At 46.3% G+C, this 19,516-nt stretch overlaps 1 protein-coding gene across 2 annotated transcripts in view; it reads right to left on the reverse strand.

The window, feature by feature from the left end:
• Positions 1–19,516, reverse strand: part of TNPO1 (transportin 1) — a 280,036-nt gene that overhangs the window by 96,999 nt on the left and 163,521 nt on the right. For both annotated transcript variants that reach the window (XM_063963878.1, XM_063963879.1), the window contains exon 15: positions 9,448–9,555. In XM_063963878.1, the coding sequence (XP_063819948.1) occupies positions 9,448–9,555 (108 nt within the window). The remainder of the gene's footprint in view (positions 1–9,447; positions 9,556–19,516) is intronic.

Raw genomic sequence — 19,516 nt, forward strand, 5'->3', positions numbered from 1 at the left:
GAGCACATGAGTCGTGAGAACAATGGACTGTAACAGCTTCTCCTTGGACGATGCCTTTATCAGCAGATAGTCCAGATACAGGATTATATTCACCCCTTGTCTGCGGAGGAGAACCATCATCTCCGCCATTACCTTGAACACCCTCGGTGCTGTGGAAAGGCTGGCCTGGAACTGAAAATGACTAACAGTGCGAATCTGAGAAAAGCTTCATGCAGCGGCCAAATCGGAATGTGGAGGTATGCATCCTTTATATCCAGGGATACCAGGAATTCCCCCTCCTCCAGACCTGAAAATCACCGCCCTCAGACTCCAATTTGAACCTGAACTCCCTCAGAAAGGGGTTTAGCAATTTTAAGTTCAAAATGGGCCTGACCGAACCATCCGGTTTCAGTAGCACAAAAAGGTTCGAATAGTAACCCTTGTTTTGCAAATGAGGTGGAACTGGTACAATGACCTGTGACTCCACCAACTTTTAGATGGCTTCCTATAAGACAGCCCTGTCAAGCCTGATTTGAAGAACCGGTGATGTGGGAGATCTTGAAACTCCAGCCTGTACCACCCCCCCCCCCCCCCCCCCCCCCCCCCCCCCCGGGACACAATATCATGTACCCAGGGATCCAGGCCGGATGACACACACACGTGGCTGAAATGCCTGAGTCTCGCCACCACCGGCAGAAAACTCTTCAGGAGGTTCCAGAGACGTGACTGGCTCCTCCGGGCGCAATATAACTTTTATAGTGCCCATGGCTCCTAGTGGACCAGTCTATACTCCATGGTAATAAATGGATTCCCAGTATCCCCTAGGACTTAACAGAAAGCCTGCAGAAAAGTCAACGCAGTGAGGCGGGCGCCCAATATCCCTTATGGACTACGAGAAAAGGATTTACCAATAAGTAATTACAATCCTATTTTCTCTAGCATCCATAAGGGAATTAGTACGATGGGGACGTCCCAAAGCTTCTAGAACGGGCGGGAATGTGCGGAGACTGCTTCAGCATTGCCTGCTCAAACTGGGCATACTCTTTGGCCAGGGAATCAAACCAGTAGAACTTCAAAAAGGTGTTCTTCCCCCGACCAGGTAGCAGCTCGGCACAGTTGCAAGGCCGAGACTCCACGGGTAGCCGCCCACGAAGACCTTACTGATCTTTAGAGTGGTCCTTCAGAGACTGTGGAACGGGTAAAGCTGACGACACATAGGCCTGTTGGATAATACGCCTAAGCCAACGAGCAATGGACTGCTTAGAAGCAGGGCAACCCTTTTTCTGCGCATCATAGAGCACAAACAAGGAATCAGTCTTTCTGATCCGAGCTGTACTTTTGATATAGCTCTTCAAGGCTCGCACAGCAACCAATGCCTCCGGAGAAGCAGAAGAGCCAGAACCTGACAGAACCACAATAGGTTGATTCAAGTGGAACGCAGAGACGTCCTTCGGCAGGAACTGCTGCCTAGTCCTGAGCTCCGCTCTGTCCTCGTAAAAGACCAAGTAGGGATTTTTTTATCCGATAAAGAACCCAATTCTAAGACGCGTCTAGCAGAAGCCAAAGCCCGTAACATCACCGTCTTCCACGTGAGGTACTTGTCTTCTACCGTCAGAGGTTCAAACCAGGAGGACTGAAGAAATTCCAACACTACATTCAAATCCCAGGGTGCCGTGGGCGGCACAAAAGGAAGTTGTATATGAGAGTACTCCTTGCAAGAAGGTCTGAACTTCTGGCAACACTGCCAATTTCTTCTGGAAGAAAATTGAGAGCGCTGAAATCTGGACCATAATGGAACCCAGACGTAAGCCCTTATCCACACCAGCCTACAGGAAACATACAAAATGTCCCAAGTGGAACTCTGCAGGCGGATACCTGCGTTCCTCGCACCAAGAGACATTTCTCCTCCAGATATGATAGTATTTTGATGTCACAGGCTTCCTGGCCTGAACCATGGCTAACCTTTCTGGAAAGGCCCTTGTGAGCTAGGATATTCTGCTCAACCTCCATGCCGTCAAACGAAGTCGCCGTAAGTCCGGGTAGATGAACGGCCTCGTCTCAGCGGCAGAGGCCAAGGGTCTTCGACGGACATGTCCAGAAGATCCGCATACCACGCCTGCAGAGGCCAATGCGGGGCAATCAGAATTGCCTGGACTCCGATTCCTAATTAACAACCTTGGGATAAATGGAATCGAAGGAAACAGATAGACCAGACGGTAAGGCCAAGGCAGTGCATCTACTGCCCTCGCCTGAGGGTGCCCAGTTCGTGAACAATACCAGCGAAGATTCTTGTTGAGTCGAGAAGCCATTATGTCTATCTGTGGGCAGCCCCACCGGTCAATGATCTGCTGAAACACCTAATGGTGGAGCCCCCACTCTTCCGGGTGGAGATCGTGACAACTTAGGAAGTCCGCTTCCCAGCTGTCCACTCCCGGAATGAAGATTGCGGACATTGCTCTTGCATTTCTTTCTGCCCAGAGGAGTATCTTTGACACTTGGCATGCAGGCCCTGCTTTTTGTCCCTCCTTGACGATTTATGTACGCCACTGCCGTGGCGTTGTCTGACTGTACTTGGATCACGTGATCTCTAAGTAGAGGAGAAGCTTGAAGCAGAGCATTGTAGATCGTCCGAAGTTGCATAATGTTGATCAGAAGTAGGGCTTCGTGGGCTGACCAGCTGCCCTGGAACGGAGCCCTCTTGCTTTTTGTCCTCTGGGAAGTACACTTTCTGGGCCACAGTATCCAGGAACAGGAGCAGCTGAATAGGCTCCAGGTGGGACTTCTGTAAATTGAGGATCCACCCATGGTGTGACAGAAGTTGTTTAGTGTGGTCTATATGGAGCAAAAAAACCTCCCTGGATCTCGCCTTTGTCAAGAGATCGTCCAGATAAGGGACAATATTGACCCCCTGGACCCGGAGTTGGAACATCATCATCTTCGTGAACACCTTCGGTGCTGTGGACAGGCCAAAGGGTAGCGCCTGGAACTGGTAGTGATCGGTCAGCAGGGCAAACCGCAGGTAAGCCTGGTGAGGTGGCCAAATCGGGATATGGAGATAGGTGTCCTTTATATCCAGTGAGACCAGGCACTCCTGTTCTTCCAGGCCCGCAATCACTGCTCGCAAGGATTCCAACTTTAACTTGAAAACCTTTAGGTAAGGGTTCAAAGATTTTAGATTCATAAAGGGGCCTTACCGAACCAGCTGATTTCAGTACCACAAATAGATTGGAGTAGTAACCCTTTCACTGTTGTTGTAGTGGCACTGAAACAATGACTTGGTACTGGACCAATTTTGAGATGGCCTGTTGCAGCGTAACACGCGTATCCTCCAAAGCTGGTAAACTTGATTTGAACAATCGTTTGGGAGGCACACAGTCGAACTCCAGCTTGTAGCCCTGAGAAATGAGGTTGTTTACCCAGGCATCCTGGCAGAATCTTTCCCAAATGCGGCTGAAGTGACGCAGCCAAGCTCCCACCTCGAGATCCCCTCAGGGTCGGTGGCCAGTGTCATGCTGAGGCTTTTAGTGGAAGCTGAACTGGTGCTCTGTTCCTGAGAACCTGCGGTAGTTGGTTTTGGTTTACCTCTGGTGCCTCTAGCCGCATTGGGGGCACCTCTGTCCCTCTGCCTCTTGAAGAAGCCGCCTGAGGTGCGGAGAAACGCGTTGAGGGTACAGAAGTAAGGGCCACACTTGACCATTAAGTGTCCCACGGAGCACGACATCCATCACTTTCAGCCATTTGTTACAAGTTACCGGTGAATGATCCAGCCTGTGATTCAATCACTCCACTCTAACTCTCCTTGCATTTGGAACATTGTTACCTCCTGCCCGGCCGGGCGTCGCTCAGCAAGCTGGAGGATCTGTATGGTGATCTAATACAGGCAACTGGTGCTGCACAGAAAGAAGTGGCTTTCATCTGAATATACCGCTGACGGATGTCTCACCCATGCACAGGGTGATAACAAGCGGTTTCTTAACCATTTATCCCGTACAGCAAGAGATCATTACGTCTCAGTGAGTAACATTAATCGGCTGGTTTATTTTGCTCCAAGGGAACACTATTTAAATCTGGACACCTTTATGGTCACAAACGCTAATTACATCAGTTTACAGGACTTCCTTTTCATTTAAACTGTCTGATATGGAATTAATGTGAGAGATTAACCCTATCTTACAGAGACGGGTTCTCCTGCATATTAGTGTCCCTTTCACTTATTTATACACTTTATGTGTGAACTATAAGGTATAATACCTCAGTTATATGCTCTGTGTAGTGTTGTGTCTTTTAATCAGTTTGTTATTGGTTTTATGTTAATAAATTGTGTTTTTATCAACATCACTGGTACCGTGCGCCTACTTGGTGATTTTGTTTTAGTTGTTTCACTTTCAGGAGGCCGGCTACCTCCTTACCAAGTGGCTGCCATTACCAGTGCTATATTTGCACGACCCTGTTCAGCGCCTAAAAACCCTTTTTCTGTTTGCACCTCTGGCCCTAGATCTAAATCTGTTAGACCGAAAGGACTGGGCAGACGGCCCTAGGTAGGAATGCAGTAACTTCACAATGTATCCAAGTCAACCCCGAAGAGCCAATCCCCTGAATAAGGAAGAGACTCTACAGTCTGCTATCCACTGACGCAACCACAAAGCTCTGCGCGCCGACACTGCCATAGCAGTGGTCCTAGCATTAATATTGCCTATCTCCTTGAGAGAGTCACACAGTACGTGTGCAGTGTCTTGAATGTGTTTTAGGAGTCACTGTAGTGACCAGGGACATATGCCCTCAGAGGCCCTCTTGAATTTGAGTAGCCCACGTATGAATGACAAGAGTCATCATGCAACCTGCTATGACCGGTCTTTATACCAGCTGCTGTGTAGAAAAGACTTCAGTGTAGTCTCTATTTTTCTATCCCTAGGGTCCTTTATGGTAAAGGAGCCCGGAGCTGGTAGTACCGCCTTTTTAGATAGGCGAGAGACTGATACGTCTACAGCCTGGGGTTCTTCCCAGAGTTTCCTGCCTTCAGGAGCAAATGGGAAAGTGTGCAAAAACCATTTTGTCACTTGGTATTTCTTATCTGGATTTTTCCAGCAAACTTAAACAGGTCATCCAGATCTGCAGAATCAGGGAAAGTGACACTGAGTTTATTCTGTGTAAAGAAAAACGACTGCTGTGCTGCAGCGTCCTCTAAAGGGAGTTTTAACACGTCCCGTATAGCAAGCATGAGGGGCTCAATACCCTGTGCAGAAGGGGAATCCCGAGTAACAAGATCCAAGTCCTCCACCTCCTCTTGTATCTCCTCATCAGACCAAGAGTAAAGCAGGTAACCCACGTTTTTGGGGTCCTGATCTAGAGAAGGGGGGCTGCTGAACATCTGCCATTGCAACTAGGTCTGCAACAGCCTGCTGCAGTTGTTGAGGTTTTTTTTTTTTGTTTTTTTTTTTTGAGTATTAGCAGTGAGCTGAGAGGACATAGCAGACATCATGGATATTATGGCACCTAGCTAGGAAGGCTCTTGACCCTCCACCCCAGCCCACTCACCGAGTTGTGAGGACTGACTGCATTGTTCACATGATATGGAACCAGATGTAGAGGGAGAGAATCTGGTGTGACATACACTGCATAATTGGTATTTTACCATGTTTACAGTAAACACTTATAAACACAGACAAGCAATATAATAGCAAATCTGCCCTTACTGTATGTGAGAGGGAGACAGAGAAGGGAACGGCACACCCAGGCTAAACAGCCCCAGTGAGACTGCAAGCTGTTATATCACGGTGTAACAACTGAGTTTAATTCCTTTTCAGGACCCATTTGCTACACCCCTATGCCAGTTTTCCTGCGTATCCTGAGTGACTGGAGGAGCTGTGTGTGCCTGCTGCTGCAGAAGAAAGCAGAGGAAGGCGCCAAAATGTCGCTGGTCCCGCTCTGAGGAAGCTCCGCCCCCTATAATGGCAACAGAGCTTCATAGAAATTTATATTGGTAAAGTCTCCATATAAGTGCAAAAATATCACAGAAGTGTTAGTTTTCACTACCGCTGCCAGTGTACACGGGGGGGGGGGGGGCTATAGCGGGTCCTTCCCGGAGTGTCCCATATGCCGCCCGTGTTTGTGCCGCACCAAGAACCAGGGAACCCCCCTCCTAGTCCCATGTATTCCACTGGTAGTTAGAATTCCAATTTTACCCATTGGGACAGATATAGGTGATGTGTTGTATATAAAACTTCTATGCACTCTGTGCGCTGTACATAATTAGGCACTACGTGTTTACAGCAGACATTACTCCCGGCCAGGAATTTCGATTTATGGAGCAGTCGGGCATATGCCCACTCACTTCTACCGGAGGGTTCCTCATGTCTCTCGGCAACTAATGGATCCAATTCAGTCGCCTGGGTAGACAGCTTTCCAGGAATACTCTCCTCACAGTAGATGGTTTGTTGCCGGCTTGTGTATGTAACGCGTTTCTCCGCCTCCACTGGGGTTCAGCGGCTTCCTCAGAGTGTGCCTTACTTACAGATGGAGCCTCCGTTACCTTTGCTGGCTGAGGCGTTAGTCGTAATCAGGCATACGCAGCGTGCCTAGTCGTAGGGAGGCGCATAGTGCGTTACCTTTGAGTGTAATACCTGCGATCATCCACAAGATGTCGTTTTTAAAAATCACCATTGCGCATGTGTGTGGACTCTATTAAAATACAATACTGAACTAAAGCGTTAAGAACTACTTTACTTACGCTACAAATCTGATAGTGGACAAATCTATGGGGCCAGGTGTGATACATCCAAGGATACTAAAAGAACGTAAAGAGGTGCTGGTAGCACCATTGACAGAATTATTTAACCAGTCATTAGCTGCAGGAGTAATTCCAGAGGACTGGAAAAAAGCAAACGTAGTCCCACTGCACAAAAGTGGAAGCAAGGAAGAGGCAAACAACTACAGACCAGCGAGTCTTACATCAGTAGCAGGGACATTGATGGAAACGCTTAAAAGAAAGGAGTTGTAGATTATATCAAATCCAGTAATTTACAGGATCCCAAACAGCATGGATTCACTGGGGGGAGATCATGTCAAACAAATCTTATTGACTTTTTTGACTGTGTGACTAAAGTGATGGATAAAGGATGAGACGTGGATATAGCTGATCTAGACTTTAGTAAGGCTTTTAACACTGTTCCACATCGCAGACTGCTAAATAAATTTGGAAGCTTGGGATTGGACACTAGGATTGTTGAATGGATAAGATCTTGGTTGCAGGATAGAAAACAGAGAGTTGTGGTAAATGGAGTGCATTCACAGGAGGGAAATGTTATCAGTGGAGTACCCCAGGGATCTGTACTTGGACCAGTGCTTTTTAATATCTTTATTGGTGACATTGCAAATGGTATTAAAGGGAAAGTATGCCTTTTTGCAGATAACACAAAAGGTATGCAACAGGGTAGACACACCAGGTGGGGTAAAACAAATGACTGAGGATCTAGGTAGACTAGAGGAATGGTCAAGAGTTTGGCAATTACAGTTTAATGCCAAAAAATGCAAAATCATGCACTTAGGTCTCAAAAATCCAAAGGCTAAATATAGTATTAATAGCACTATACTGGAAACTACCGAGGAGGAAAGGGATCTAGGAGTCACTATTTCAGGTGACTTAAAGGCAGGTAAGCAATGTAACAAAGCAATGAGGAAGGTAGTCAGATGCTTGGCTGCATTGGGACAGGAATCAGCAGAAGACGTAATAATGCCACTGTATAGGTCATTGGTACGGCCTCATCTAGAATACGGTGTTCAATTCTGAAGGCCATATCTTCAAAAGGATATTAATACATTAGAGACTGTACAGAGAAGGGCAATTAAAATGTTGCATGGCTTACATCACAATAGATACCCAGAAAGACTAAAAAATCTCAATATGTATAGTTTAAAGCAGAGAAGGGAAAGGGGGGACATGATAAAACCCTTGATATATTTGAAAGATTCTAACAAAGTCCAGGAGGGAAACATTCTCCAAATGAAGAGAAGCAATAGGACATGAGGACATGCACTGAGACTGGAGGGGTGGGGGTCCCGTCAGAGGAATAATATTTTAAACAGCGTCTCTGAACTCCGCTGGTTAATCCCCACCTTCCCCCTCCCCTGAGACTCTGATCTTTTTAGACAAAGAGGCTAGTTTACAGTCAATAAATTGCCAAAACAGTAATGTATGTAAATGAAGCGCTACTATGTAAATGAAGATACTACAGTCGCTTTGGTTGGGGGGAAAGGACTATAGAGGGCCAGAGTGAATGTACATTAAACAGTACAGTACTGTGCTACAGATTTGCATGTCAAAGGCATTCACACTTTGGGAATTGAACCCAGGACTCTGAGCACGGGGCGCGGGACACTTCACCACTTGGCCACAACGCTTGGTGATAGAAACACAAGCTCATGTGTAAATGTAAGCAGTGATCCTTTCCCATAGATTTTGCTGTACTGGCTACGAGACTTGGACGCTCACATATAGTACTGTATGCCTAACGTCAATGGACCATTGCTTTCACACACTAGTTTGCGTCTGTATACACTTTTTATTTATTGATTAGTCTACAGGACTTGGATGCTCACATAACCCTAACGTCAATGGACCATTGCTTTAACGTTTGCTTGCGTCTGTATACAATAATTTTATTGATTGATTTATTGTTTTGTTTTTTTAAATTGACTCTCTCCGTCTGACCATTGGTCTGCGTGTACAGTATACAGTAACATTACAGTCGTGACTGACCATTTGCCAGTTTTTAGATCAAACCGCCGCTATACGCTCTATAGTACTTGATTAGTGGAGCATTAGCCACACAGTGGTGAAGAGGAGTATTGCATGCTGTGTATGAAGTCATGCCTCAACGCGCCTGTCCGTGCAACAACTGAACAACCTGAGCTTTCGCTTAGGCGTGACTAATCCTCCGTTTAGGCGGAGAAACAGCAACGATGAGGTAGGCTCCATCTGTATATGCTCATTTGGAGCTCCATTTTTATTAATTTTCTATATTTAAACATGTTTATGTAAAGTGGTTTATAATGCCGGACGGTGTTTGTTTTATTTTACTAATGTATTTTATTAATATGTACTATTAATAGTAAAAATATCTGTATCCGAATTTACAGTCAGCGCTGTCTTTTTCTTGTATTTCTTGAGGTATACACAATGGTTTGCACAGAGTTTGGCAAACTATAGAATACAACAAATATGGTAAGTAAAGGCTACAGAACGCTTAAAAGCTACCACAAGCTGCAGAAGTCCACAGTTTCATAAAGCGTTTTATCCTTACAAAGATCAAGTTTATACCTATGACTTAAGTCACATGGTTATTTGTGGAAACAGAACGAAAATGCTTAGCGATACAAGTAAAAGTGTCTATTGCAAGACAGCGTAATGGAGATACAAAAGTAATGGAAAGCCTCATTTCTTGTGCAAGAATTAAATGTGCATTACATTACCATTGCTTGTTGAAGAGTCTTTTGTACCAAATTCACACAACGCTGGTACACAGGTTCACAGTATGGTAAGAAACCAGATTGAAGTGCAGTAGCGACAGAAGATAGGCACTGAAATAAAAGCACAACATAATTATTTTTAAATGTCACATTCATCACTAGCAGTATTTTAGTACTAAGTGGCAATATGTGTTAGGCAAATTAACGCATGCACAATACCACTCACAATAAAGGGGTGTAGTACTGGTGACCGGCGGTCTCCTGACCGCCGGTCAGCTTACCGACGCCGGGATCCCGGCAGCATACCGACGCCGGGATCCCGGCAGGGAGGGGCGAGTGCAGCAAGCCCATTGCGGGCTCGGTGGCGACCTGCGGTCGCCACGGGTTCTATTCCCACTCTATGGGTGTCGTGGACACCCACAAGTGGAAATAGTCCCTGTTGGTCGGCATGCCGACCATCGGGATAGTGAGCCGTCGGGCTCGTGGAGGAGGTCATGTGACGGTCGGGTCAGCTGACCGGCGGTCACATGAATACCACCCACAATAAAGCAGTTATTGTAATTAGTATGTTTTAAATGGTATACTTTCAAACCATTTAAAAAAGAAAGGATGGTACTCCGTTAAATCTCTTTCACTTAATCTTCCTGGGGGACACTGGACACCACGGTGGGTAGAGGGCACTGTCCAAGGAGCAGACACAAGGGCAAACTTAAACTTGTTTGTGAGCCGCCTCTTCCTCCTCCTCTAAATCTCATACAGCAAAGCTCCTCAGTTTCAACTTTACCAAGATGTTTAGAGATAGAGATAACACACATAATAAGAAGAGAAGGAAAACAAAGTAACAGAAAGGGAGGAAGCCCACGTTCCCACAGATTAATAGAAACTGATTTAACAGTGAGTACCAAAAATCCTATTTTCTCTGGCATCATATTTGGACACTGGATACCATGGGGTCATTCCAACGATGCCCCCAAAGGGAGGATACGCTCAGCTATGGCTATACGCAAAACATCTGGACCAAAATGGGCTGCTCTAGATAAAAACCTATTCAAATCTGTAGAACTTCGAAAAATATGATTGAGGACCGGATGGCTGCCCTGCATAATTGTTCCACAGAGGGACAATTATGCTTCAACCAAGCAACACTAACCAATCCTGTAAAAATGCTCATCAAGCTATCCGGAACTTCGGACAAGATGTACTTAAGCCTTCAAAAGTGATAAATGCACAGTGATAAAGTAGGTATTAAAATCCTATTTTCTCTAGCATCCATATGGAATATTGGGGGAAACTAGTACTATGGGGACGTCCCAAAGCTTCCAGAATGGGCGGGAACGTGCAGAGACTGATGCAGCACCGCCTGCCCAAACTGGGTATACTCTTTGGCCAAGGTATCAAATTTGTAGAACTCCACAAAGGTGTTCTTCCCTGACCAGGTAGCAGCTCGGCATAGTTGTAAGGCCGAAACTCCCCGGGCAGCCGCCCAGGAAGAGCCCACCGATCTTGTAGAGTGGGCTTTCAGAGACCTAGTAACAGGTTAGGCTGCTGACACATAGGCCTGTTGGATAATAAGCCTAATCCAACGAGCAATGGACTGCTTTGAAGCAGGGCAACCCTTTTTCTACACGAACAAGCAGTCCGTGTTTCTGACCTGAGCTGTGCGCTTGACATAGATCTTCCAGTCACGCACAGCATCCAATGCCTCCGGAGGAGCAGAAGCGTCAGAACCACAATAGGTTGATTCAGATGAAACGCAGAGACAACCTTCGGCAGGAACTGCTGTCTAGGCCGGAGCTCCGCTGTTCTCGTAAAAGACCAAGTACAGACTTTTACACGAAAAGATCCTCAATTCTGAGACACGTCGAGCAGAAGCCAGGACCAGTAACATCCCCGTCTTCCACGTGAGGTACTTGTCTTCTACCGTCGGCAGACGTTCAAACCAGGAGGACTGTAGAAATGCCTACACTACATCCAAATCCCGGGGTGCTGTAGGCAGCACAAAAGGTGGTTGTATGTGGCGTACTCCTTGCAAGAAGGTCTGAACTTCTGGCAACACTGCCAATTTCTTCTGGAAGAAAATGGAGAGGGCTGAAATCTGGACCTTAATAGAACCCAGACATAGGGGTATATGCAATTGCGGTCGAATTCCCCAAATTGTCGAAAAACTGGACTTTTTCGCCAAAAAAAAAAAAAAAAAAAATCGACAATGCAATACAGTACTTTCCGTCAAAAAAACGGACTTTCCAAATTCGACTTTTTAAAATTCGACTTTTGTCAAATTCGACTTTTCTGCAATGGTACAAATGCGGCAATTCGACAAAAGTATATTCAATTGAAGTTTGGAAATTCGACAACAGTGCTTTTAGACAGTAAATTCGTCATGTTCAATCCGCCACACTTTGGTGGGTGAAACTAATAAAAAAACTTTAAAACATGTTTTTTTTCGTTTTTTTTTTATTGGTAATAGCATATCTATTTATATTAGAAGGGATTAGGTACTTGGTTTGTCTTTTTGGGAGGCACAAGTATTATTTATATATTTTTTAAAATATTATTATTATTATTTTTTTTTTTTTTTTGATGGAATGGTAAAATCCCGGAAAAAAATGGCGTGGGGTCCCCCCTCCAAAGCATAACCAGCCTCAGGCTCTTCGAGCCGGTCCTGGTTCTAAAAATCCGGGGGGAAAATGGACAGGGGATCCCCCGTATTTTTAAAACCAGCACCGGGCTCTGCACCTAGTGCAAAAAATACGGGGGACAAAAAGAGTAGGGGTCCCCCGTATTTTTTACACCAGCATCAGGCTCCACTAGCTGGACAGATAATGCCACAGCCGGGGGGTCACTTTTATACAGCGCCCTGCGGCCGTGGCATTAAATATCCAACTAGTCACCCCTGGCCGTGGTACCCTGGAGGAGTGGGGACCCCTTCAATCAAGGCCCCCCCCCCCCCCCAGCCACCCGAGGGCCAGGGGTGAAGCCCGAGGCTGTCCCCCCCATCCAAGGGCTGCGGATGGGAGGCTGATAGCCTTGAGAAAATGTAAAGAATATTGTTTTTTCCTGTAGTACTACAAGTCCCAGCAAGCCTCCCCCGCAAGCTGGTACTTGGAGAACCACAAGTACCAGCATGCGGGGGGAAACGGGCCCGCTGGTACCTGTAGTACTACTGGAAAAAAAATACCCAAATAAAAACAGGAGAGACACACCTTGAGAGTAAAACTTTATTACACACCTGCCGACACACACATACTTACCTATGTTGACCTGCCGACTGCCACGTCTCCTGATCCGACGATCCGGGGTACCTGTGAATAAAATTATACTCACCTCAATCCAGTGTCCAGATATAAATCCACGTACTTGGCAAAAAAACAAACCGCATTTACCCGAACCACGGACTGAAAGGGGTCCCATGTTTACACATCAGACCCCTTTCCCCGAATGCCGGGACACCACGTGACTGCTGTCACCGAGTTCCCTTCAGCCAATCAGGCCCGGCCAGGGGTGACTAGTTGGATATTTAATGCCACGGCCGCAGGGCGCTGTATAAAAGTGACCCCCGGCTGTGGCATTATCTGTCCAGCTAGTGGAGCCCGATGCTGGTGTAAAAAATACGGGGGACCCCTACTCTTTCTGTCCCCCGTATTTTTTGCACCAGGCGCAGAGCCCGGTGCTGGTTTTAAAAATACGGGGGATCCCCTGTCCATTTTCCCCCCGGATTTTTAGAACCAGGACCAGCTCGAAGAGCCCGAGGCTGGTTATGCTTTGGAGGGGGGACCCCACGCCATTTTTTTCCGAGTTTTTCCCCATTTTTACACGTTTTAAAAAAAAAAAACGGAACAAATCCGTCAAATCGGCCGTTTTTCGGCAGCGGGACTGTAGAATCCGTTTTTTATTGCATATGGTCAATTTCGGCACCCACTTGCCGAAATTAGCCTGTCGAATTGAAAAACGGACGATAATTTGCCGCGATTCGTCGCTAATTGCATATACCCCATAAGCCCTTATCCACACCAGCCTGCAGGAAACATAGGAACCATCCCAAGTGAAACTCAGCAGGCGGATACTTGCGTTCCTCGCACTAAGAGACATATCTGCTCCAGATATGGTGATAGTGTTTTGACGTCACAGGTTTCTTGGTCTGAACCATGGTAGCAATAACCTTCTTGGAAAGGCCCTCGTGAGCTAGGCTGTTCCGCTCAACCTCCATGCTGTCAAACGAAGTCCCCGTAAGTCCGGGTAGACGAATGGACCTTGTTGCAGAAGATCGCTTCTTAGTGGTAGAGGCCAAGGGTCTTCGACGGACATGTCCAGAAGATCCGCGTACCATGCCCTCCAAGGCCAATCCGGGGCAATCAGAATTGCCTGGACCCCCTGTTTCCTGATCGCTTTAGCACCCTTGGAAGCAATGGAATCGGAGGAAAACAGGTAGACCAGTCGGTATGGCCACGGCAACGCCAGAGCGTCCACTGCCCTCGCCTGAGGGTCCCTGGTCCGTAAGCAATACCAGGGAAGCTTCTTATTGAGACGAGAAGCCATCAAGTCTATTTGTGGGCAACCCCACCGATCGATGATCTATTGGAACACCAGATTGTGCAGCACCCACTGCCCCAGATGGAGATCGCGACGACTGAGGAATTCCGCCTCCCAGTTGTCCACACCAGGAATGAAGATTTCTGACATAGTTCTTGCATTTTTTTCAGCCCAGCGTAGTATCCTTGACACCTCTCGCATACAGGATCTGCTTTTTGTCTCTCCTTGTCGATTGATATACGCCACCACCGTGGCGTTTTCCGACTGTACCTGGATCGCTTGATCCCTGAGTAGAGGAGAGGCCTGAAGCAGAGCATTGCAGATTGTCTGAAGTTCCAGAAAGTTAATTGGAAGGAGGGCCTCGTGGGATGACCACCTGACTTGGAACTGCGTCCCTTGGATGACAGCTCCCCATCCTCGCAGACTAGCATCCGTCATGAGGAAGGTCCAATCCTGAATCCCGACACTTCGGCTTTCCAGGAGATTGGAGGACTGTAGCAATCACAGGAGGAAATTCCTGGCCTGAGGTGACAGCCGAATCATCCGGTGCATCTGCAGTTGTGATCCGGACCACTTGCTCAGGAGATCCAACTGAAACGTTCTGGCGTGGAACCTCTCGTAGGAGGCAAACATCTTTCACAACAATCTTATGCATAGATGGATGGACACTCGAGAAGGTCGGAGCACCATGCGGACAATTTCCTGAAGTGTTTTCGCTTTTTCCTGAGGTAGAAACACCTTCTGGGCCACAGTATCCAGCAACATCCCCAGGAACAGGTGCCTCTGAGTTGGCTCCAGGTGGGACTTCTGTCAGACCACGGGTGGATCCTCAACTTACAGAAGATGGATGGTGTGGTTGATATGGAGCAACAAAAGCTCCATGGATCTTGCCTTTATCAGAAGATCGTCCAGGTAAGGGACCACATTGACCCTCTGGACTCGGAGCTGTAACATCATCATCGCCATAACCTTTGTGAATACTCTTGGGGTTGTAGACAGACCGAAGTGTAGGAACTTGAAGTGATCGTCCAGCAGGGCCAATCGTAGGTATGCCTGATGAGGCGGCCAAATACGAATATGGAGGTAGGCGTCCTTGAAATCCAAGGAGACCATAAATTCCTGGTCTTCCAGACCCGCAATCACTGCTCGCAGGGTTTCCATTTTTAACTTGAACACCCTCAAATACGTATTCAAGGATTTCAGATTCAAAATGGGCCTTACAGAATCGTCCGGTTTTGGTACCACAAACAGGTTTGAGAAAAAACCCTTGCCGCGTTGCAGTGGTGGTACTGGAACCAACTTTTGGATAGCCTGTTGTAACGTAACTCGCATATCGTTAGGGGGGAGGGGGGAGAGAAGTGTCGAACTACAGCTTGTAGCCCAGAGAAACGAGCTCTCTGACCCAGGCATCTTGGCGGGAAGTCTCCCAGATGCTGCTGAAGTAACGCAGTCGAGCTCCCACCTCGAGATCCCCTCAGGGTGGGTGGGCACAGTTATGCTGGTTCCCTAGTGGAAGCAGAACCGGTGGACTGTTCCTGAGAACTGGTGCCTGCAGGTTTTCTGGACTTACCTCTGGCTGCATTGGAAACACCTCTGGCCTTCGATCGAAATCTGAGACCGAAAGGACTGGACAGACGGCCCCGGATAGGAGCGTCTTGCCGGCAGGACCCCAGAGCGGAGAAACGTGGGTTTACCAGCTGTAACTTTGGAAATCCAGGTATCCAATTCAACCCCAAAAAACCATTCCCCAGAAAAGGGGAGAGATTCCACACTACGTTTGGAATCTGCGTCCGCAATCCACAGACGCAGGGCCTTGTGGTTGAGTCTGTGGATTGCCATGGCAGACGTCAAAGCATTAATATTCCCCATCTCCTTGAAGGAATCACAGAGGACACGTGTAGTGTCCTGAATGTGCTTCAGCAGGGTTACTATAGTAACTAAGGGCATATCCCCTGAGAAACCCCCTGAATTTGCATGGCCCAAGAATGAATGGAATGGGTCATACAGCAACCCGCAATAACCGGCCTTTGTTAGAGGTCGGCTGCAGTGTATATAGACTTTAGAGTAGCATCTATCTTCCGATCCCAGGATCCTTCATGGTAAAAGAGCCCGGGGCATGTAGCAGAGACTTCTTAGACAGGCGAGAAAGACAGCCACGCCAGGGGGTTCCTCCCAAAATTTTCTACCTTCAGGAGCAAACTGGAAAGTGTGCAAAATTTTTTTTTAGGGCTCTTGGAATTTTGTGTCTGGATTTTTCCAGGCCTGTTTGAATAAATCATCTAACTCTGGAGAATCAGGGAAAGGGACACTGGGCTTGTTTTGTACAAAGAAAACCGACTGCTGTGATGCAGCGTCCTCTAGAGGGAGCTTTAACACATGCCTTATAGCCAATCCCCAAGTAATGGAATCCGGGTCATCCCCATCAACTTGTATCATCTGTATCAGAGAGCAGCAGAGGTAAACCATGCTTCTGGGGACCTGCATGAGAGAGGGGGGCTGTGAATTAGCCCTAGCAGCTAAATCTGCAACAGCTTGTTGCAGTAGCTGAGTTTTCTGCACATTAGCAGTGAGCTGGGATGACACATCTGACATCATAGTTTTACGAGACCCTAACCAGTGGTGCTCTGGACCCTCTCCCCCAACCTCGTCACTAATTTGTGAAGACTGACTGCATTGCTCACAGGAAACAGAGTCATTAGATAATGGAGAGAATCTGGTGTGACATACTGCACAGCTTGTGCTTACGCATTTTCAAAGTACAAAAAATTACACACAGACAGTTATAATGCAAGCCTGCCCTATTGTATGTGAGAGGAGACAGAGAGGGATAATACCAGCACACCCTGAGCTGCACAGCCCCAGTGAGATGGTCAGCTATGTAAATAACAGTAAACACTAACAAATGCAGGCCTAAATAGGCTCAGGATAGTGCACCTGTTGACCTTTTACATGTCAGACAAATGACCATGCCAACATTTTGTTAATGTTGACCGAATGCATGTCAAACATTAGTGGTCGACCTATCATCCGGATACCTGATTTGCCAAAATGCTGAAGATGTTGGCATATCATGACCGCTTTGGCAAGTTCTAAAGTAACCAGGATGATGTGAACGCCATCTGCTTTGGCCTTTTGCAGCATGAGGTAGTAGCGGAATTAGGTACACTAAGCAAAACTTCCAGCATACAAGTCATTGCATCTACCAGAATTGCCCTAAAGTCCCTGGGGTGCGAACCTTAGAGAGGTACTTCGTGATTGCGTCAAGAGGCCATCAAGTCCACCTCTGGCAGACCTCATCAAACCAACAGTTGGTTGAAGACCACCCGATGATGAGAACATTCCCTAGGATGAACGTCTTGCCGGCTTATAAAATCTGCTTACCAGTATTCTGTGCCTGGGATAAATACTGCCGACATTGTTAGGACTCGCCTTTTTGCACATTGAAAGACCCTGTTTACACAGTCTCCACGGAGCTGTGTGTTCTGCCTTCATAGTTTATGTTGATGTTGATGACATTTATTGAAAGTATTGCTTCTGCCCAGGTCCAAAACACTTGGATACGAAGACCCTGTGCCACTGCACTCCATGCCCTGCAGACTAGTATCTGTGGTAAATATGGTTTACCAGGTTTGTCTGCTTAGCCACGACAACAATGAGTGAACAGTGGTCTACGACAACTGAAACACCAAGATAGGATGTGTATCAGACCAACAGGCAAATAGTTGCAGCTAGAAGGTTTGCAAATGGATGTGCGTGAATGGAACAGATTCCAAGCAAGATACCATCCTGTTAAGTAATTTCATGCAGAGCAGAAATGACTCGGCAGAAGAGCAGGTCAAGAACCTGCTTCTGGGCGGCAAAGATCTTGTCCACTGACAGGAATACTGGTGACACCTGGTGTCAAAGATAAGGTCCAGGAAGATCATACGCTGTGAAGAGACTGAACTTTAGGAACTCAAATCACTAATCCATGCTGTTCCATCATTTCTGTGGTCATCTGCAGATAAGAATAATGTAGAGTACACACTGCGATTGAGGTCGGGACTTATACAGATGTTGAAATCCCAACAATAGATTGACCGCCAGGATCCCAACAGTCAGGATTTCATACTGAATCTGAGTGCATGTTGTATAGTCACAAAAAACTCTTCAAATGCAATACCCAAAATTTAGTTCTCCAGATTTCCATTAATATTCAATGGGTATTTTCGTAATTTTTAGGAATGCGGTCACCTGACTGCAATCTTTATTGATAAGTAACTTAATGTTTCTAGAAGATCGATTCTCTTTTGTACTGCTCCTTCATATTTAAGTGCCAGACTATGCTACTTGACAGTTATAAATTTTGTTGCATACTACTTGCCTATTCCCCCTTCTCTTATATTATCCTACTTAATCATCTGGCAACCTCTCATCCTTGGCATGTAGGATATATTTGACTCCTTTTTGTTTTCCCTTTATGTCGGTCTTACCAGATTATGTTTATTGTTACAGCTCATTTAGTGTTTAAATAATTTGTACTCTGTTTTCATTAGGATTATGTACTGTACTTATAGATAGGCTATCCACTTGTTCAACAATACCTATTCTAACTTTATTTCTTTATATTTACGTACTTGACTATAATTGTTCCCTATAAACGCTTTGAACATCACAATAGAATTTTAGTTTTCATATATCCAGTCCCTATATTTCCCATCCCTTATAACCGGGGCCTGTGGGCTGTTAGCCGTGCTAATTTGTTTATGTGCTTTATAATAATCTGATTTTGGCCATGGTTTAAATCATGAATAGACAGTTATTATGTTAATATTTCTTAACGTGTAGTTTAAATTTCGTAAAGGCCGGGAGCTATAATGAACCTCTTGCCCTTCGGTTATAGGTTTTGGAAAATAGGATGTATTAACCTGGAGAAGATATAAGGAAGTGATTAACCAGTGATATGTGGCACCAGCCAATTAGATCCTGTTAATTTACATACAGAATCAGAATCGGCTTTATTGGCCAGGTATACTTGCGTATACTAGGAATTTGTCTTCGGTTTGCTATATAACAGCCAAGTAGGTAACAGATAAGCAGGTGGGAGGGCAAGTAAAGTCACACTGATCTCTGCGGTTCTGACCACCTTTTGGAGCCTGCATCTGTCCCTCGCGCTGGCGGAGCTGTACCATACGAGTATCGAGGAGCACAGTACCGACTCCACAATCGCGGAGTAGAAGAGGAGCAGAAGCTTCTGTGGGATGTTGAACTTCCTTAGTTGCCCGAGGAAGAACAACCTCTGCTGCGCTTTCCCTACTGGAGCTGATTGGCTGGTGCCTTTATCACCTTGCACATATTACTGGTTTATCACTTCCTTATGCCTTCTACAGGTTAATACATCTGCCCTTCAGAGTGGTAGAGGCATAGCATCGCTACATTTTCCGGTGCGACCAGTTATCCCACCCTTGGTACTCATGTTTTTACTATAAGTATATATTGTCACATTCTGCATACTGTGTTTCTCAAAAACTGCTTGTTATTTTGAGAGTCAAAAGCTGTATTA

This window comes from Pseudophryne corroboree, chromosome 1 (assembly GCF_028390025.1).
Source record: "Pseudophryne corroboree isolate aPseCor3 chromosome 1, aPseCor3.hap2, whole genome shotgun sequence".
Taxonomy (NCBI): domain Eukaryota; kingdom Metazoa; phylum Chordata; class Amphibia; order Anura; family Myobatrachidae; genus Pseudophryne; species Pseudophryne corroboree.